Below are 21,733 nucleotides of genomic sequence, written 5' to 3' on the forward strand. Positions count from 1 at the left end.
GTTTTTTAACCCAAGTCTGGTCAGGCTTGTGTAAAACTCTCGCGAGAGTTTGTAAGTCACTAGTTTGAATGTTTACGTTTAGCAGGCAGGCTTTCATTTAGGCTCGTTAACCTATTAATTCTGTATATTAATTGTCCAACAAATAAACTCAGGGAGTGTGATTGTTAAAAGAGGATGGCATCGGTCTTGCTGTTAAAAAAATTATGAGAACACTGTAGATCACCAAAACTATTTTTTTATTCACAGGCAACTTTGTCGCAGTAAAAGTCCCAAAATAGCCTATGAAAAAGTACTCATGGTGCAATAAAATGTTATCTTTCAGTGTTATCTATTTGTTGTTCTCTATTTATATCGCTGCTGCATTAATGTGTATGTTGCATGTTACTGCTGCAGATGTGTTTCCGTACTTTATATCCTGTTGAGTAGTTTAATCTGCAGCAATGCATCATATTCTATAAAATCATCATGTGTTTGTAGCTTTGTCTCTGTCCTGTGAGAACCACGTGTCTCTCAAAAGTAAACTTTTCATGGATTCCTCAGAAAAACAGCAGCTTTGTGACGATGCATTTTCCAGTTGATCCAAGAGGCGTTTTAAACACTTTACTTAACTTAACACGTAGGGGAATTTTTTCAACACATAAAGAAACACTTCCTCCTTCAGTTTATCGCAAACATTCAACATCAACACATCTGGAGAAACGTGGTTTTCACTGAAAAGGAAGGGGATGAAAAACTGTAATCCAAAAATTAACTTAAGCTGTCAGATAAATGTAGTGGAGTAGAAGTATAAAGTAGCATACATTGGAAATACTCAAGTGTATTACAAGTACCTTGAATGTGTTCTTAAGTAGCCTCAGTATTAGAGTAAATGTACTGACTGCTATCTCTCTGACTCGCGAAGCTCTTCCCGCGTCCCGCCCACCTCTAGTCTTCCCGAGCGCTTCCGAGCCGCTCCGATTACAACGAGAAGTACAACGAGAACGCGACGTCATATTTACACAAGACGGATCCTTTCTAGCCATAATAACCCTGGTCAGCCCAGGCCATGGGCCAGACTGGAAGGCCAGTTTAAACTAGCTGGAATCTTAAACTGGTCCCAGCTGTTATTTCAGCAGGAAAGAAATAACAACAAATAAAACTATTTTAGAAAAATGTACTTTTCAATTAAGAAACTGCTGAATATTCATAACAATAAGAAGAAGCACTAAAATCAAATATGTTCTAATTGTTTTGTTTAGTCATAATATCATAATATATGGTTATGACTACACTGACATGACATGGTAGCTATAAAAAAAAGCTGAAATGATCTTCTATTTAATAATTGTTTTAATACAATTCATGACACATCCTTAATAAAAAAAAGCTGTGGCCATGAAATACATTTATTCTAGTTTGTTAAGCATCAGTTTAACTAATATGGGCAAGTTAGAATAAAGATGTTATACATTAAATTATCAGTGAACTTGATTTCTTCCTTCGATAGTTATATTGGCCATGGTTGTTTTTCACACACAACTCCCACACTTCTGATTCCATGCTACTTTGCAATGTCATCAAGATCTTTCTTTTGTCATGTCTTGATTGAGAGACCCCATGGGGGCAGGATTCACATACTGTGTTAATGATAGGGTCGCATAACACTTCCACTTACTCATATTCTTTCCCATTCACTTTAACTGAATACCATACAAGGAATTAATTCAAGCAGGGTTTTGATTTTCGAACCGGCTCCCCCAGAAAGAACTGTATTCACAAAAAGAGACAACAAATGAATAGATAATGTAATTTTAAAAAATGCTTTAAGTAACTTTTGTTCAGCAGACAAGGAACTTCAGTGTGGATTATCAAATTGTTTCCCACAAATTCATTTCCCAAACTTCAAGTCAAGTCGGGTTGTTTTATTTTTACTTAAAGAAACGTTATGGGCAGTTAAACGTACCCTTGATTAATTCAAACCACTAAGCAGTCTTCTGTGCTTTGCTGTAAAAACATTTTTAACAGACAGACAATGTTGAATAAGCGAGAAAAAAAATCTAATGTATTCATTGTGCCATCTCAGAGAATCATAAATCATTGTTGTTTTCTGTTTTGGTTTTTAGTTTATTGGTTTTTTCTGGTGTCAATCCTACCAACTTGTTTAAGATTCTAACCACTAAAATGAATCCCTCCATTAAAAAACAAAAGATCTTTAAATTAAAACTTTAATTATGGATACATGTGTGCCCTATTCTTATTTCATTTTTTCCCCAACATTTTAAGGTAGATAAGTAAAACAAGGAACCTTAAGAGCTAAAGTGAGTGAACATAGTTAAATAACTAGACAAACTCAGTGCAAATAAAAATCACATGTTTAAGGCTTTGTAGGCTAATTAAAAATGATGAAATAAACAAAGAAATATAACATAAGTAGGAGGACAGAAGTTAAGTCATTGCAGGAAAAAGAGTGCAAACTTATAATTGACATTATTTTATTTTTCATTGAATAGTTTCTATTTTTTTTCCGTGCCTTCAGACCAACATGTGAATCAGAAGGAACAAACAAATCCCCTGATTGAGAGTACAATTCTGTCATAAGAGAGACACAAACATAGCCATGGTCAATACATCCTATTAACCATAATTTGCTTAGCTGTTATGGCATCAATATACTGTTTAAAGAGGATTTTTTTTTAATAAGCAACAATCTTTAACATATATTAGTATCCTAATCTGAAACCAGCCTTGAACAAAAAGCTGTTCCTTGGGTCTGTGCATAAGGATGTTGGACAAGTGGCCAAAATATAATGATGTTTGATCAAAGAAATCAATGCAAGCTGGCCTCTAGGAGACTGCTTCAATAACAGTGATAGACAACTCTGCGATCCACATCCTTCCTAACCATTTAGACCTCTGTATACACGCTCCGTGTGACCATCCACTTCACAGGTATTCAGATAGCTATAATGGTTGATCTCATTTGCTGCAAATCCAGTGTAAAATTCATTGTCTATAAAAATATTGAGATTTACTTGAACATAACCTTTTGACTATGTTATAATAAAAACTCCAGATGTCCGTTGCAGTTGCACAGTGGGATGTACTGTATAAATATTGTATAAAATAAGGCAGTCTTTTCAGTAGGATAAACCAGATACAAAAATTTCTGGGAGAAAAACTTTTCAAGTCCAAAATCTTTTCACATATTTCTGCTGTTGTCAAATGTCAAGCGGTTTACAGCATTAAACCAAGAGTAAGGGATTGTTGCAACAATGAATATGAACACACACACACACACACACACACACACACACACACACACACACACACACACACACACACACACACACACACACACACACACACACACACACACACACACACACACACACACACACACACACACACACACACACACACACACACACACACACACACACACACACACACACACACACACACACACACACACACCAGCTTATTCTAACAATGCAACATCCCATCCCTGGACAAGGTCACTGAGACGTAGACATTTCTAATATTGTTTACAGTGCAATACAAAAGTGTTCATTCAAACTGGTACTGTACTTCTGATAAGAAAATAAACATGTTTATTATGGTAATGCTTTGTGTGAGTAATAATTGTTAATTTTTGAGAGTTATAGTATTTGTCTTCATCAGCTTTGGCTTTTCTCTCTCTTTTCAAAATTCAATTTGTTCTTACTTATCAATTCATTCATTTATGAATGTTTTTATTATAGAACATAAGGAAAAACTAAGAAAATTAACATACCAAATCATGTGTAATTAGTTACCTATGATCATGATGTTGAGTTGTGTGTCTCTCAGCAGTGGTCTAAAGTAAAGATCCACTCCCTGACCCAAAGAGAAAGCATCCCCTCCCACATGTCTGTTATGACAGCTAAGTGTCAACTTGGATGTGTTTCTGAAGGACACATGAAAGTGTTGCAAAAAAAAGAAAAAGCAGTGGAGTGTTCTTTCATGGTGTGGCCTCTGGGGGCAGCAAGAGCAGTCCTGCCTTGCTGCGAGCGCAGGGATGGAGGTAAAAGGTAATTATGATATGGCCTGATGTGGATTGGTCACCTTCATATCCAGGCCACATTTTCATCCACTCCTCCAGTGTTGCTTACTCAAACAGCAACTTCACAGGCATACAGGAGTGCTCATGTAGTAAATAGGGGACGGAGGCTTTGCCAAGATGCCTGTAAGGACCATCTCTCAGTCGTGTCACTTGGCCAGCTACACTGCAGATGCCTGAGAGGCACGAGGAGTTCATAAGGATGCTGTGTGTCCGTATCTGTGTGTCACAGTTCGGATCTGAAAATCCAGCTGAAACTGCCTGCCAGGAAATCCTTCTGTGGTTTCTGTATGGACGGACTTGTGGATGCTCAGCATGCTACAGAAGCAGAAGAGTGAAGGCAAGGAGGCCCTGTGGCTGGCAAGGCTGGCAGGGAGAGAGACGCCCTGGCAGGAGAGAGGAGGGCTGCCCCGGACCGCAGAGTCCCAGGACCCAACACTGCAGCGCCTACTCCGGGGGCGGTCGCAGGCTATGCAGCTTCCTATCATCAAGGCCTTTCCAGTACTTGAAATTATTGTCCAAGTGCTGCATAAGGTTGGGAAGGTCTGCAAAAGCTGGAAACACAATGGTAGAAGGTGAACACAAGAATCAGTTTTGGTAGTTTATTTTTTAAGTCAACGACATCATCGTATTAATACTCTCTGATATCTTAATTCAGGATATTCACCACTAAAGAGTCCTCTGGTACTAGTGATCTCTTTTTCACTTCTTAAAAATGTGTATACCTCAATGTTCAATATCATGTAAGGTAACACACATTGCTATGGCTGCGCCTGAGTTGGTAACTTTTTTTTTTAATTGCATAATGACGTTGACGAAGGAAGTATGCAATGTTGCTTAAGTTTGTTTCCTGATCTACTTGATAAAGTAAGTTTCTCGATTGATCCTGGTCTAATTTTGCAGTCAAACTCAGTGTTTGGATTAAGCACAAATGGAAGTATAAAAGCACTTTTAAAAAGACCATGATACTATATTTTATTTGTTCATTTGACAACTGTATTAAACAAAATAGTCAGTAGGGCCATACTTCAATTCTTTCAGAAGATTTCTAAATATTTTACAAATTTTACTTACAATTGTCTTCCTTCGTGGGGAAATAAGTGCCCACTGTCTATGCTATTTGTATGTTTGAATTTAGGTTAACATTGTACATCCCCCCTAAAAAATCTCAATAAGAAAATCAGGCACAAAATTGATGTATTTCATAACACCAAACATTGAAAATGTAGAGCAGTGTATATGTTTTAAGTGTTTGCAACGTGCTGTGCATCCTTACCATCCCATGCATCAAACATGTCCGTAATGAAGTAGTCTATAAAGGAAATCTGGGACTTTGGGATGCTACACGTGTTTCTGTCAAACACAGGCATAACCACTGGTAGACCTTGTCTCTTCTCCTCGTCCGTCTGCACAAGAGACAACAAAACAAATGATTATCATGTTGTAAATACAAAAATCCATCTCACAACACCATCAAAATTGTGTCTTTTGTCTAATTACCTGTGCAAAATACTCCTCTGAGATGCGTCCAGCCCATTCAATACAGAGCTCCTGAGGCCTGCATGGATTGGAGATGTCCGCACACTTAATAAGCATCCGCTTGACGAGGATGCGATTCTCGGGGGACGTCAGAATGCTTTTGACTGAGTCCTCATCATTGCTTCCCTAAAAGCAAAACCAGAAGCAGACCATTAGCACAAGGACAACTGATGTTCTTCTTATTATTAGCAAAAGACAGTTCTTGCACCAACAGCAGCTTGACAACTTCTAAATAACTGAATGTGTTTATACACAAACCAATTCTGGGAAGATAAAATATGGCAATGACAGCAGGCTTTTTGATTCATGGAGCAGGATTTTTTTTTTTTAAGAAACAGAGTTTGTTTCTTATAAGCTTCTGCAACACTTGCATATACAGTATAAGACTACAGTGTTGAGCAGTCACATGATTTGCAGCCTGTAAATTGTGTTAAGTGGAAGTACAGAAGGTCTATTTTCTAAGCCAAGATGAGTGAGGTCTCTGTTTTACTTAAGTCTCAAGGCTGAATGAAAGTATATGTGACAAAAAGGCCAAAGATTTGATTGATTTGGAACTAACCAACAGTCCGTTACAAATGCTATCAAATAGTTAAATGCTCTTGAAGTGGTTGTACAGAGCATTTAAATCATTTATCCAGATCATTCCTGCCTTTAAAGCGCAAGACAGCGTTTAAATGTCTGTGTTGAGCATTCCACACACAGACGAGAAAGATGGAACCAAGTTGTAAAATTCTCTCCCCACAAAGATATCTGTGCCTGGGCAACAACAGGCCACAAGTCCCCTGAACCACTATCGTCATCTTTCAAGCTCTTAAAACATGTGTTGCATACTGTCGAACCGATTGTGTTTTTGCTACAGTGTTCGACAGAATGAGATTACAATAGTTGTGTTTATCTAGTGTGTCCTTTCTGCTCTGAAAAAACGACACTGAACTATTGAGGAAAAAATAAATTCCCACAGAGGTACTAACTATAAAAACTTTTTTTGTGTGTGTGTTTTATCATTTCTACTCTCACCGCATTCTCGTCCAGAGCAGCCAGTGGCTTGTTGATGCTGTTGACAAATTTGTTGACATGTTCAAAGTGTTTGGTCATCTCAGTTGCGAGCACCATATCAATGATGGCCTGTCGTAGCGTTCGATATTCATTCCTAGAGAGGAAAAGAGAGGAAGAAAGAGAAAGGAGAGGGATGGACAGATGAAGGAGGGGAGGTGGTAGAAGAGAAAACAGAGAGAGTGAGATGACAGAGTGGTAAACAGCATGGAAACCCGTGTGAACAGTTTTCCCCTTCTGACTGCAGTGACAGTGGCGATGAATGGATGCTTTGTTCACCTTCCCCCTCTGAGGGGACCAGTACATGTGAGCTTTTCTGCTTTGGGACTCAAATCACATTACAGCCCCACCACTGTCTCCACACACACACACACACACACACACACACACACACACACACACACACACACACACACACACACACACACACACACACACACACACACACACACACACACACACACACACACACACACACACACACACACACACACACACACACACACACACACACACACACACACACACACACACACACACACACACACACACACACACACACACACACACACACACACACACACACACACACACCTTTTATCTGCACAAAAGCAGACTTACTTTACCCACTCATGATACTTCAGGTGATGTCTGTACCACAAACTACATATATATATATATATATATATATGTGTGTATATCATGTCATCTTGTAGACTGTATTGATGCACACAAATAGTATATATATTTATTAGAATATTACAAAACATCTGTTTATCTAATAAAGTCGGGTTTGCAAAAACAACTGGGTTCCTAGTGCAACCACATTATTTCACATAATGCATAAAGGTCAGCAAATGTGTAAAGTTTAGAATGAAAGAAAGGAATAATTCAAGTTATCTTCTCAACCTTATGTCTTTAAAACCTTTAGTTAAGCAATTTTGGTTACACTGAGGTAAATATTGGTATTTTGAGAAACACAATTCACAATGATTGTTTTCTTTAGATCTGCAGCCTGTTGCAGCCACACAAAAATTGGATTACCTATAGGTTTATATATTGGGGCTAATGTTTTGTGACTGATGATGAACATCAGAGGCATGAACTGGATCGCGACAACTTTTAATTTTTTTTTTTTTTTCTTGTGTTGTGAGACTCTCATACCTTTCAATGTTTTTGAAGATGTTGCACTTATCATCTCTCGTAGTGATCTGGAAGGCCAGTGCTGCATGGTGGCTCTCTAGCACAGCGGTGTCGTTGTAGAGGATGGCCAACTCGCTTCCTGCATTACACAGGAAGCTGTTGGTGCGGCCTGGGTGGTCCACGTCGTGAACAGTCGCAGCAATTAGGGCGGCCACCTCGTCAATGGGATCCAAACTTTGCTGTTGGGGCAGATTGTACAAGTAGTTAGGCATTTAAAGACTAAAGTCTGGTATATTTATACTTTGATGCATCATTTTGAGTATTGACTAACCTTCTACAACATTAACTAGACATGCCACATCCCAATATCAACACAGCAGGTTGAACCCAGAAGTAGCTTTGCTACTATGATTAATTATTAGGATAATGCAATTAAAAGCTCCTTAGTTTAGCTGTATCTAATAGGGATCTTAAGCTTTTCGATTATACGTTATTCACTAATAGAATGTGAATATTAAATGCAAAATTAAGCATTTATTGGATCAAATAACTTTCAAAATAATTAATCATTTCTAAAATAATTTTAAACATAACAGACCTGCTAACCTAATTTCCAGGTATTTGTTAACCTTTGGTGATGTAACTTAGCTAAGCCAATAAAAGATCCCTCCACTGACATCGGAAATAGACAGATTGGTAATCAGCTTTAGCCAGAGCCTGGCCTACACCAGTTACTGAGCCACTGACACACTTGGGCCGGACCACGACTCTCTTGGATACTTGGATATCAGTCTGAAATGGGACTGTAGAAGAAAATCCCTTCATCTACATACTGTAGGTGTTTAGGCCCACAACCAGAGTCGTGTTGGACATTTGTAAACAGACTATGCCAGCTTTTCACTCATGCTAACACTTAAATCAAGATGCTGACTTTCAGCAACATCATTTTAACTACACATCTTCTGTTTAACAATCAGTAATGTCACCCATTCTTTCTTGAACTTGAATCATATATACAGAACATCTTATATATATAAATCCATAGCCTAAGCTTTGGACCAGCAGCAACACTCAAATAACATGTCATATTTAACAAGTTTGGCATATATTGTTTACATTTTTTTAGATTTGAATGAAAATATATTTTTAAATTACCTTGACCCTCTCCTTGGAGAGAAAATACGCTGTTGCGTGCAGGACATCAGCTGCATGAGAAGAGTTGTGATAGGAGTTACTGGAGTGGTAGTTAGCTTCAATTACTTGAAGCCAGGAGCGCAAAGTGGCCTCAGGGCAGTTTAGGTACTCGCAGACCCCAAATCTGGAGAAGATCTTCATGCCCAAGTAAGTCAAAGGCCTGCGGGATGATTCAGCATATTAGTTAAATATAAACTCTCATCCCAAGCTGTCAAACATAAGGCACTGTTCCTGTGGTAGACCCTAACTGTGTTATTGCCTCACCGTTTCATGGTTGCAGCTTCCAAGTTCACAATGTCAAAGTCCCAAGATTCCTCGTTCTCCATGGTCTGGGCGATACGAGGGGGGATGTCATTTAAAGTCAGAGGAGTTGTCAAGTGACTGGGGATATGGTGGGGCTCTGTAAGCAAGGAAGATGCAAGAAAATACATTAAGATGAATACATTTGTAGAAAATATTTATGCTTAAAAAATGTAGCACAACACTTCATATCATTCCTCATGTATGTAAACTTACGTTTCGAGGACAAGATGTATTCATTTCCTGACAATCTGCGTAGGCCATCCTGTGAACAGAGAATAAAGAAAGTGTCAGGGAGTGAGGGAGCACAAACTGACAGCATCATTCATGCTTTTTATACAGACACATGAGGAGTTCAGCTCAGTGTAGGGAGCACCAGTGTCAAAGCTGTCAAAACTACTTTCAGAATAAAATATATGGAGAGTGAAAGTGTTTGGGTGCTTTGAGACATTTAATCTGACATCAGATCTGATATGAATGTCTTCTGTGCTAAATTAAGCTGTTAGGAATACCTTACAGAAAATGACAGCTGGGACTTCATAGTAAAGAAAAAGCAGTCACTTTTATTTTTTGACCAAAATAAAAAAATATTTGATGCTCACATTAAGCCACTAGTCATAGGGAATTTGTATCCAACAATAGATAAGAAATTAAATCACTTTTTGAACACCTCTGAGCTCCATCAATATGTGGATAGATTAAGATTTACATATAATGTTGACCAAGTTGCAGAAGGTAATGCACTTTGACTGAGGCGAGAGCGCATCGAATTACAACAGTATTATAAATAATAGGAAACAAACGCACAGATTTTCCATATTAACACTTTTATGAGGGATCTTTCATCTGTGCCATGACACAATTTTTTGGAGGCTTTCTTATGTTGACACCTCATATACTTCCCCCCACTAGCACAGAGAGTGAGAGCAGGGATGAGGCAGCCAAGCTTAATATTAAAGCCAATGTGGAAATGATAGGAAATCATTTCCATATTGGTTAAATGTAATAGTTGTGTCAGAAATGACACTGTTAATTTATGTACATGTCAGATAATCTGCCGGAAAATATTCCATTATGGCATTTGTCTTCCTTTGGGCACTGCAGCATGCTGTGACAGCAAATGGTGCTCATCAGTGGGGCAACACATCATCACTTTAATAATCAAACACATGCTTCTCAGAGGTTAGTGGTGAAATGATCCGGCTCTGTTAGGACTGTGATTTCTAACTGCTTTCGATAGAACACTCAGTAATAAGAAACTGTAAATAAAGAAAGATCAAACATGCGGCTCTACTTCAAACAAAATCAGTCGGTTAATCAATCAAGATAATTAATGACCACCTGATTTGTCCTGCAGCGCCCCCATGAGCTTGATATTTGTGGATTTGTGTGAAATCTGGTACAAACAATTTCTCGCAATGTGAATTGAAACAACATTGCCATCAGACGTACTTTGTGTTTAGTGCTTAATGGTGTATGTTAGCTGCATGCTAAACATGCTTACTAAAATGCTGAATATTTATAACTATATTCTTGCTAATATTCAGCAATTCGTACTTTAAGTACATACCGCAATACAGACTTTGTAAGATGCCCTTGTACTGTTGATTGAAATATGCATTAAATTGGTAAACTCTACTTTGTCATTTTCATTGGGACTTAAACTTTGATCCTCTTGCTCATATACTGTATATACTGCGTTAAGGATTGTGGGTCTGAATAATCAGAAAAGCATGCTGGCTTGCAAGTTGATTCTGGCATTTTAAATAGTACAGAAGTTTGGGTATTGGAGTCTTGTTTTATGTCAACAACCACTGCAGTATTTTTTCATCCATTATGTTTTGTCAAAAACATAAATATTGTTAAAATGTGTCTCTCAAAGAATAAATGACAATAAGCTGAACTAAATGTATTTTATGTGGTAATACAACAATGCCTTTAGGTCATCAAATGTTAAATTCTTAAAAACCTAAGAATAAGACATTGGGAACATTAAAGCCTCAATTTCTCTCTAATGTTATTGTTGACCCTTCACGTCAGCTTTGTAAAAACAGCATCACCCAGTCATTCTGGTTAAGGATATATATATTTACAGTATACATTCGGCATGTGTGAATGCATGGGTATGTGTTGCAGTGAAATGTTTACTTCACAAGTGAAAAGGGAAGACGAGACTGGCTCATTTTTGACCCGAACATTGTCTCATGGTGGCGCTGCATCTGTACACACTGGTTATTTAAAGGCTTTCTGCCCAGAAAGATAGAAGATGCCCAGACAGCTCTTCTTTTAGTGTTCACTGCATCTTCTGAGGTCAGACCCAGCACACCGCACCATAACAAATTAATCTAACTACACATGCAGCCAAGCACCTCATAAACCAACATGATCGTACATAAATAACGATCTAAACCTGAACTCATGCCTCACGGTTTTCTGGTTTCATCAGCCTTTATCACTTATACAGAACAACTGTTTCTGGGGAAGTAATAGCTCCCTGCCTCTGTGAGTCCAGAGTGAAAATGTATAAGTAAAGCCATGCTTATTCATCTGATCCAAAGAACAGGATGTTTCCAGGCCTGTGGAGTCGAAAGGAAGAGGTTCATGTGAGTGTGACTGTGTGCAGAGAGAGAGAGGGGGGGTGCGGGTTGGGCTTTCCTCTCCAGCCTACAGGAGCACAAAGGACAATCTAACACTTCCTCTGGGGTTGTTGCCAAGACTGCCAACTTGGCACTCTTTCTACTTCTGTACTTCACCATTGCTGTCTGTTAATCTCGCTCCCTCTCTAAAATATGGATAGAAATCCTCACACATAACCACTCTTGTCTCTGTTTCTTTAATTGAACGCGCTATCATGGGCTTTCATTGATTGGACATTCATGCAGACATGCGTTTTATCACAGAGGAATTCTGCCTCTGACGTGCGTTATCATATGGGAGTTAATTCATTCTTAGCGGAAGGAAGCTGTTTGGGTGTTTCAGACCTCTTGAAGGACCCTTGTGCTCCACAGGATCTGCTGCTTACCGTCATCAGCCCCCCCACGAGGTCATTCGTATGGGGGTCCTCATCCTTGGTGCCCAACTGTGGGGAGTAGAGCTCAGTCGTCCTCAAGATCTCCAGTACCCGATCCAAGGCCTCTGCCACAGGCATTGGACTGCTCTCCTGTGCTGCGTTGATGATGTTGATGACCTGGAAGATGAAACAAGTATCTTTATTTGTAAAGCCCTTTATGCAAAAACCAATAACAAAATTATATCGCATAATATTTATAAAAGACATGTATTGGGCTGGGATAAAATAGGTAAAGGGAGTTCTGATAACGTAAAAGAAAATCAACAATTCAGGTAAAATAATGGTACAATTTAAATAGATATCATTTTGGCCCTGTTATTTTAATCATTACAAAATCTTCAATGACTGAAAATGTCTCTGTTCCCTTTAGGAAACCCATTTATAGGAGACTTTAAGTAACATATATAACAATGGAGGGGCGTTTCATGTACCAGTAAGATGTTAAAATCAATCCTCAAACCAAATTGGTTAAAACTGGTGTTATGTGGTCACTCTCTTAATTCTGCTAATTCACTTTCCTGCTTAGGGTTGGATGAGAAGATCAATACCACTCATGTGTTTGTATGCAGCTACAGCAGGGATACAGTAAGCCTAAAATCTGTACAAAAGATTTGTTTTTTAACACCCCATGCAGACAACTTCAAAAAACTAATTTAAAGATCTGCTTAATCCTAGAAAACAAGTTATAGCTATAGCAATTACACACACACACACACACACACACACACACACACACACACACACACACACACACACACACACACACACACACACACACACACACACACACACACACACACACACACACACACACACACACACACACACACACACACACACACACACACACACGCAGATTTCACTATCAGTGCTTTATTCTGTAGATGATGACGCCTACAGGGGCTGACTACACAGTCAAATGATACAGCAGTGGAGCCGCAGTGTGTCATGGGGGACTTTTTCTCTTTCAGACTATCCAGGCTGGAGACTTCATAAACCACAGTAACAGCAGGTAATTCTGGTTTGACATGCTTTCCTGCCTTGTGCATGAAATGTGGCATTTTATCCGCCTTTCGCCTCTTGACGTGGTATGCATGGCCTCTAGCCTGGATGCTAGTAGCTGTACAAGAAGTGCTCATGGCGGTTGTGGCAGCTTAATAACCCAAGAGTCATGAGATAAATAACATCAGTACAAAGTGATAATCATGAGACGGAGGCTGGGAGGGATGATGGGGGAGGGGGGGGGGGGGGGTGATGAACCCACCTTGGTGATGGGAGCCTCTATAGTCATGGAGTGGATTCGGGCCATTGAGGAGTGCCTTCGTTGTGAGCTCCCTGGCAGAATGAAAATACATCCCCATATTATAACACACACAAATTAGGCGTCAGTTTTTCCTTTAATGATTGTGTTTGCATGTGTGCTCAATCAACACTTGAAGCAAACAAACAACAAGGAAGGTCTCATAAGCTGGCAAGTAACGCCCAGAGTTTCCATCATATATCTCCCTTCACTCTCACCATCGCTCCCCCGAGATGTTGTGGATCTGACGTCCAAAGAGCCTTTCCTCCGGTCTTTGTGCTTACTAGATTGGATGTCTGGGGAGAAGAAAAAAATTGACATTAAAATGCACACACAAACACATTTCAAATTCTGTGACAAGGCTGATATTGGCCAAATATCCTTGAGGAGGGGAAGCAACTCTTAATCAGTCCAAACTGAATACTGCAGTCTTTCTTTTTATCACTTTGAATTTACTTACTGATTCTGTGGTTACTCACAGGTTTAGTTCTGAGGGCTTTAATCCACTTAGAATGTAATAGTGGGTATAAAAGGTGATAAAGTGAAAGAAAATAAGGTAATTTTATGCCAAATTCTACATAACATTTGGAACAAAGTTAAATCCATATATAGAAAACAGTAAATATTGTATCTTAGGTTGTTTTTATTATCAGATCTTTCCCCAAAAAAACTCAAAACTGTCTGACCATATAGCAATCACTCACTTAAATATGTACTTCTTTAATAGGATCTAATGGGCTTGACATTTCTTCTGAGTGACTTGGGTAAATGAAAAAAAAAAGTTTTTTAAAAGGCTCAGTCATAAAAAAAAGAACTGGGCACTGTAGTGTTTACAAAAGGTTTCTCACACAGCTTTCTTGGTCCATATAAGCAAATAGTTCTGCAGTGGACATACAATGTATTTTGTATTCACTCATTAAATAAAGGAAATGAATAACAAAATAAATGTAAAACACCAGTCTCAGAGACATTTATCAAACTGGCAAAAGACTGTGCAGTCCAAAACTTTTTAACAGGCTTATACCATAACATTAAAAGTCAAACTTTAGATTCTTAAATCTGAAGACCTAGGGTAAAAGGGGTGTTAATGTGACAAAGACTGTCCTGTAAGAACATGCACAGCTTCACAAACACATGACAATTTCAAAAATCACTTCTTTCCAGTGAGCTGGTGAATGGACGCCAACACAGGAGATCTGATCCCTGTGTTTTTGGCCTCTCGGGAGCAGAGCTGCTGCATTCTGTAACCAGTTGCAGCTGTGGGTAGGTTTCACGGTTGATACCACAATACGGCAAGGAACAATAGTCCAGATTAGAGGGAATAAAAAGCCACCAAACTTTTTCAAGATCAACAAAACAAAGATTTTATTTCTTTTAAGGTGTTTCTCATCTACATAAAGCAAGACTGCCGTTTGACATGAGTTATGATTAAAGAGAATAGTGATTTTCTGGCATGGTGCATTCAATTTTCTTACATATTTCCCATGGTTTTGAGTTTAAAAAGCTCAGGTTCCCAGATGTGTCTTCGAGGTGTTGTTGCTAACATTTAACAGATATTTGGTGTTTGAAAACAGTGGAGACGAGTGTATCATCTGTAAAACTGGAACTAATACTGTGCTTCCTAATGACAAACACACTGTTGGCCCTCACATCCTCAAACCTTGTGACCGATCACAAGTGACATCGTCATGGAAAGATCTTCCATCACTAATGCTGATAACTACACAGCAGAGAAAACCTGAATTTCTCAAATCTGAAATGTTTTAGCAGCATAAATCACCTCTAATGTTACCCTAATACAGTGTAGAGTATGGATCTTACCTGTCTGAGACTCTGCTTGCACACGTTCAGTGGATTTATCGCTCTGCATGGACAGAATAAAAAGCACATTGTTACATGCTGGCCAGCAAATAAATAATCTCATTTATTACTTATCAGCAAAACTGGAAACTCACCTTATTATTATCATGTAAAGGCCAGTTGATAGACACATAGTGTCTGATTTTTCTGTTAATGACAAAAGTTAATTAGTACACCAGAAGAAATAAAGAGATACAATCATATTCATCCTGTGTAATTATTCATTTGCTGAAAAGGTGATTTATTTAGCAAGACTGAAGTAGCCTGGCCTTGACATACAGCCACTCACCCTCCCTGTCCAATTACAGGTGTGATCTTCACATTTTGCTGAATGCTGTCTCCGTTCTTCTTTTTGGCATAATAAATCCCCTGCCACTCCTGGAACAAGGTAAAACCAAATGAGAGGGATAAAACATGGACACAGAAAATGTACAGCCGATTAATAATGAATTATAACAAAGACTGAATTGAACTGAAATACAGTTTTTGAATTGAATAGTTTGAAAATGTCCAAAATGTGGTTGATGACTGGATGTAGCAGTGTTTGTGGTGCGTGTAAGGTGGTAAAGTGGGGTAGCTCAGAGTATTTTACAGAGCAGCAAGTTGCTTTAATGGATAAGGGGTGGGGGGGCACTCCTGGACTCCAGCGCGCTCGTTTCATGTCCCCCCACCTACAGACGGCTGTGGCAGCTTAAAAAGACTCTTCCTGCTGTTAGCCTGTCTGAGACTGACCTTCGCTCTCTGTGTAGTAAGATTACAGCCCAGCCATCAGCCGCTGTTTATATGCACATGAAACAGAGCTGCTGGATGGCCAGTGGTGCGGACTCACAGCACACATGGATGCACGTGCACGCATGCATGCACAGACACAAAGGCAGGAGCAAATATCTGAAGTGCTGAAAAGACTGATGTGATTGTGAGACGATAGTCTTCATGTGAAAACTGTGTTTGTAAGAGCATCAGTAATCACATAGATGTGTTATTTCACCCTGAGATAGGGTATCTGATTCATCTGAACTGACATGTATAAAATTGATGATTTAATGAATGTATATTACCTTTCCTTTCCGTATGCAGGAATTTATTGTTTCAAGGAGATCAGGCTTATTCTTCTCACTTTTAGGCACTTCTATAATTTCCTTCCCTATTAGCTCGCCTCGTTGGTAGCCCATAATCGACTCATAGGCAGGGTTCACGTACTGCAAAGGAGAGGAAACAAGAGTGTTGAAGCCAAATCTGAGATGACTGTGATGACTTTACACTCAGTTAAGATGACCACATATGAATCTTGCCAACAATTACAATTCAGAGAAGAAACATTCGTTGCTTAGTTCATGGAGCTCAGAACATATATATGTTATGTGAAAACATAACGTGATAACAGGATAAAGTGCTTTGATGGCAACAAAAAGAGCCATTCAGAAGGACAGAAACTGCATCTAGCGCTACTGAGCTCTGGGATCACAAGACATGAACAGGCTCTAAAGCGGCAGAGAGGGAGAGAGATAGCAGGGGAAAAAGGGAGGGAGCGAAAGACTTGCTGTACATCACAATAAAGTGACTAGAAATATTAAGGCTATAAAAACCACCTGAATTACTTGATCTTCAGAGGTGATCTCTATGGCCTCTTGGCTTTGTTCTAGAGCCGTGAAAATAGCATTTCCAGCCCTACCAAAGTAGAAAGACAACAGTATTAGAAGTATTGTTAACAAATGCCACAAGCAGAGGGTACAGTAACTATTTGTATAAATGTATAGATAAAAAAAACAATGCGACTTAACTGGTATTAAAATATCAACAATTGTTAAAGAACAGATCATCTTTCATTTTCTGTAGCTTCACAATTATTTATAGAATTTTAAGAATAGAATAGATGGATAACGCAATAAGATTGATAAAAAAATAATAGTGAAAAAATAGTAGGTAAATCAGAAACACTACAAAACCCAGACAGAAACGGCATTCAATTAATCAAACCTAAATATGAAATAAAACTGTATATCAAATGATGTAAAATAATAATAAACAACAACAATAGCAATAATAAATTAATAACAATAATAATAATAATAATAATAATAACAATAATAATAATAATAATAATAATAATAATAATAATAATTGTTGTCTGTGGATCTACTGAGTCTCACATCAACAGCTAATCTTTTTAATGTCTTGCTCTCAGTTGAACAGCTTTGAATACTAATAAATGTAGAATGCTACCACAACACGGTACAGGACAAAGTACTGGACTCACCTCAGTTTGAACTGTGCCCGCACCTCTCCATGCTCCAACTGTAGCAGCTCGTTATAGCAGGCCATCATATTGGCATTCTCCACATATCTCTAAAAGTGAGAAGGAAAGCAAGGATCATTCAAAGACCACTAAAATCCCATTTTCATATAAACATATCCATTAAAGGGTAGTGCTTTCCATGGCATGAGTTACAATGATTCAAGGAACTCAAAGCACATCTCTCCTGAGCAAACAAAGATGATTTACAATCCGTGTACTGCCTTACAGTGTTGACAGTAGGGATATAAAAAAGCATATTGAAAGAATAATACAAACACAGGCAGCAGAAGCCACACATGCACCATTACGGACAGAATCTCGCTCACCCTATTAAAGCCGGCGTTGATCAGGGGCATCACAGATGCTTCCTCTCTGTCTGGCCTTCAAAAGAGAAAACGTGTTGGCACCCAAACAAAAACAAATGATCTGCTCCATAAGGGTATTTATATTCTGACAATACTCCTAATCATTAGCAACTTAAAAAGACAGTTAGAGAAAAGTACAAAAAACGGCAAAATGGGCCAGCACGTTGACATACCTTTTCACAACGGCGACTATCACAGTGTTTTCTGAGGAGTTGACCGCTCTAATTGACCTGAATGTAAACAGAGAGAGCCTTTTAGCCAGAGAGCAGGCTGGTGGAAAAGCCCATGGCCTCAAATCAATGTATTTTTCAGTTTTTCACGCTCCGATTCTCTCAGGCAGGCCGAGCCCAGTGGTGGAGCTCGGTGCGCAGGCCGAGGCCTCTGAAAGAATGCAGTGTACAGGGCCACTCATCCGCCTGTGGTTTCCCCCAGCCAGCGGTCATAAAGGCCCTTTAGTTCCCCATCGGAGCCTGCGCGTGTACACTGAACATATGGATTGGCCAAAATGAATGGGGTTAACATACACGCTGGGCAGGGCAAATGAATGTTTGTAAATGTGTTTTTAGTTTGGGCAGAGGCTAAAGATAGAGGGTGGTATGGGCAGGCAACGCTCATTTCTCATCAACATGCCTCCGCTAGGTAGAATGGGATGGAAGAGACGGAGCCCAAAGTGAGCCATCCATTTAACCACACGTGTTACCAAAAGCTCTGTAACACGAGTGCTATCCTTTCAAGATCGTCTGGTCTGGATTATGTTTTTGGCCCTTGATGACAGTGCCTTACATATTTGAAATACATTCAACTGTGTCCACCTACCAATCCAGAGCGCAAAAAAAGATGGAGTAGCTCAATACATTAGAAAAAATTCAAATTACAAATTAGATTTATTTTCAGATAGATATAACAGCTGAACACAATATGCTGTGATTGACAGCTATTTACCAAGCAAGCAGAAGTCTAAACAGGAAAAACAATATTAAATCATTAGCTACAACTGGGATTAACAAATGAATATCCTAAAAGTCATAAATTGGTACCGACGTACTGCTTGAAGCTTTCCAGTGGTTGCATGAATGCAATGTTGTTGCTAAAGTTGGAGGAAAAGTAATTGATTTAAATTTATAACAAATTTCTTAATATTTGAACTGTTTACCTACTTTTTCAAACAGTGTAAACAACAACTTGCAAACTTTACCATACCAATTTAGGAGCTTAAAAATGTCTGGACGGTTTTGGATGTGAGAAAACAATATTTTACCAACAACTAATAATAAAGCCTTGAATCGCTTTGAGTCTGAAATCAGTTTAAAAGCACACATTTGGAACGTGATGTGTTGGTAAAGTGGAACTTGATTTAATCTGACACAGCTTTGAGATACAACATGAAATAGTAACAAATTCTCTGATGAAGAGTAGTGAAGAGGCCTACCGGCATAGTGCTTCAGCATCAAAGTGTCTGGAATGTCTGTGGTCAATGATGACGAGGTCATGATGCTTCTCCAAGAAGCATTCAAGAGCCGACTCGGGTGTTCGTGCCATGCTGCACCTGAAGTTGGCTTTCTCACATGCCCAGCAGAAGCCATTACTCTGACTGTCCTCTTTGGCAAAAACTAAAAGTACCTGCAGAAAGAGAGATGGCTTAGCACATATAACCACACATCTATTCATGATTCAACAATTAAGCATTAAGTAAATAAAATGATGGAAAATAAAGAAAAATGCTTTTCACCTAGACTACAGAAAGCAACTCCTAGTTGACTGTTCTGTTAAATTTTAAAACATTATGTAATCTACACTGAAAATATAATATCACTGTACCACATATTGTCTAATGTTAAGGATTGTGTACATCTCACTTGTACCAATGCTAAATGTGTGCACAAACTGATTATATGTTTGGTGTAATTAAATAATACTAGAGCTACAGTATTAAGAGAGGAGATGGACATAACATTTGTTGTAAAACATTAGAGAGCTGATTGATATGTAGGTGTGATTTGATTAGAACATCCAATAGAATCACAGATGATCTGCCTCCGTCCTGTGCTACACAGTATGTTCATTAAGACTCAAGAAGAGGGAAAGCTACAGTAAAATGTGTATTTGATGCTTCAGTGCCAGCAGCTCAGAGTTGTCATGTCATCATTGGTGCATTCACGCTCATTTACGCCTGTTGGCCTTATGCACCCGCACTGTGGGCTTGACTGTGACCTCAGGCCTGCAGCGGACAGGCACTGATTGATCAGGCTCAGCTCGTACTCGGGTGCGTCAGAGATTTTATTGTCCACTGCCGTGATCTATGACACAATTAGTTGAGGTGGCCTTGACCAGCCGCAGCCCCTCCCTCCGGCCTGCCAAGGCTGTTGCACAAAGTGCTGCCACTACCGCCAAGCCAGCCATTGAGAGCGCGCTCTCTCTCTGCCAGCATACTTTCATATAACCTCTTACTTGCGTAAATACTGGACCAGAGAGTTAGGCCCGCCTCCAGGAGCAGTGCTGCACTAAGAGTAGATTCATGAGTCACTCTCTCAAACAGACGTCATATCCAACTGTTGACAGGGAGCAGGATGAACGTAAAGAAGGGAAAGTTTGTTCTGCGGTTTTTAGTTTGCATCACACCTGTTTAATTGAGTTAGGGCACAAAGACGTGACTTTGTTGGAGAAACTAGAGCTACTGTCCTCCACACAATGAGAGGATAGAGGATTGGTTGTTCTGACAGTTGTCCTTTTGAGTCATTCTCATGATCGCTGTGGCTTTATTTAAGTACTTAGCTCCAGGCCTGTGAGGGGTTTTGCTAATGCAAACCATATTCCACATATGAACAGTTTCCCTGCAAGCGGCAAAAAGTGGTCGTGTCATAAATACATCACCACTGAGTCCTGCAGCTATGTTCGGTACGCACAGGGAATTAGATCAGAATTCCACATTGGGATGTTGGTAGAAAAGTCAACATTCCCGCAGAGGTGTAGGAATGGGGTAATATAGGCTGAGATAAGGTCTTTTCAGATCCATCTGCACAGACAACAAGGATAGGCCTCGCTCTGTATTAATACACCAGGCCTGGAGAGCTCAAAGAACATTTTAAGTGAGGACACACTGTTAATGGTCTGAAGAAAAAAAGCAAAAAGGCAGAGAACTTAGAAGAGAAACAAAGACAGCAAAAGGAAAAACTGTTTGCAGGGAGTTGGAAGCATTTTGGCAGGGTTTGATTGCTCTGTCTAGAAAAGATCATTGTTAAACCAGAGAGGGCCCGGTCAGATCCTGTGAGCCGCGAGAAAAGAGGAGGAGTAGAGTGGAGGAGGGCATGACAGGATCAGCTGTGAGTGACAAAAACAGGAAGGGGATATCTTTCTACCTCGTTTTCCTACTAGAGTCACACTGGAGAGCATCAGACATTAAAGCAGAGTCTGTGGCATTAATACAGGACGTCTAATGCAGATCTGTTCTTTGAGTACTGCTGAGTTATTTTCATTACTGATATACTAAGTTTAGCTGTGGTATTCAAACAAGGATTTACATTTTACTTTGCACCAG

General features: G+C 39.3%; 1 protein-coding gene across 1 annotated transcript in view; it reads right to left on the bottom strand.

The window, feature by feature from the left end:
* Positions 1–2,454: 2,454 nt before the first annotated feature.
* Positions 2,455–21,733, bottom strand: part of pde8a (phosphodiesterase 8A) — a 41,536-nt gene continuing 22,257 nt past the window's right edge. Inside the window, exons 3-22 of the mRNA XM_063880652.1 lie at positions 19,628–19,818; positions 18,372–18,428; positions 18,160–18,214; positions 17,795–17,883; positions 17,127–17,205; positions 16,596–16,736; positions 15,827–15,915; positions 15,633–15,684; positions 15,499–15,541; positions 13,896–13,973; positions 13,642–13,712; positions 12,330–12,494; positions 9,524–9,572; positions 9,272–9,407; positions 8,969–9,167; positions 7,835–8,052; positions 6,635–6,767; positions 5,579–5,743; positions 5,355–5,484; positions 2,455–4,632 (exon numbers count right to left, since the gene is read on the bottom strand). Of these exons, the coding sequence (XP_063736722.1) occupies positions 4,526–4,632; positions 5,355–5,484; positions 5,579–5,743; positions 6,635–6,767; positions 7,835–8,052; positions 8,969–9,167; positions 9,272–9,407; positions 9,524–9,572; positions 12,330–12,494; positions 13,642–13,712; positions 13,896–13,973; positions 15,499–15,541; positions 15,633–15,684; positions 15,827–15,915; positions 16,596–16,736; positions 17,127–17,205; positions 17,795–17,883; positions 18,160–18,214; positions 18,372–18,428; positions 19,628–19,818 (2,247 nt within the window). The 3' untranslated portion in view covers positions 2,455–4,525. The remainder of the gene's footprint in view (positions 4,633–5,354; positions 5,485–5,578; positions 5,744–6,634; positions 6,768–7,834; positions 8,053–8,968; positions 9,168–9,271; positions 9,408–9,523; positions 9,573–12,329; positions 12,495–13,641; positions 13,713–13,895; positions 13,974–15,498; positions 15,542–15,632; positions 15,685–15,826; positions 15,916–16,595; positions 16,737–17,126; positions 17,206–17,794; positions 17,884–18,159; positions 18,215–18,371; positions 18,429–19,627; positions 19,819–21,733) is intronic.

The sequence above is a fragment of the Eleginops maclovinus genome, chromosome 4 (assembly GCF_036324505.1).
Source record: "Eleginops maclovinus isolate JMC-PN-2008 ecotype Puerto Natales chromosome 4, JC_Emac_rtc_rv5, whole genome shotgun sequence".
NCBI classification, from domain to species: domain Eukaryota; kingdom Metazoa; phylum Chordata; class Actinopteri; order Perciformes; family Eleginopidae; genus Eleginops; species Eleginops maclovinus.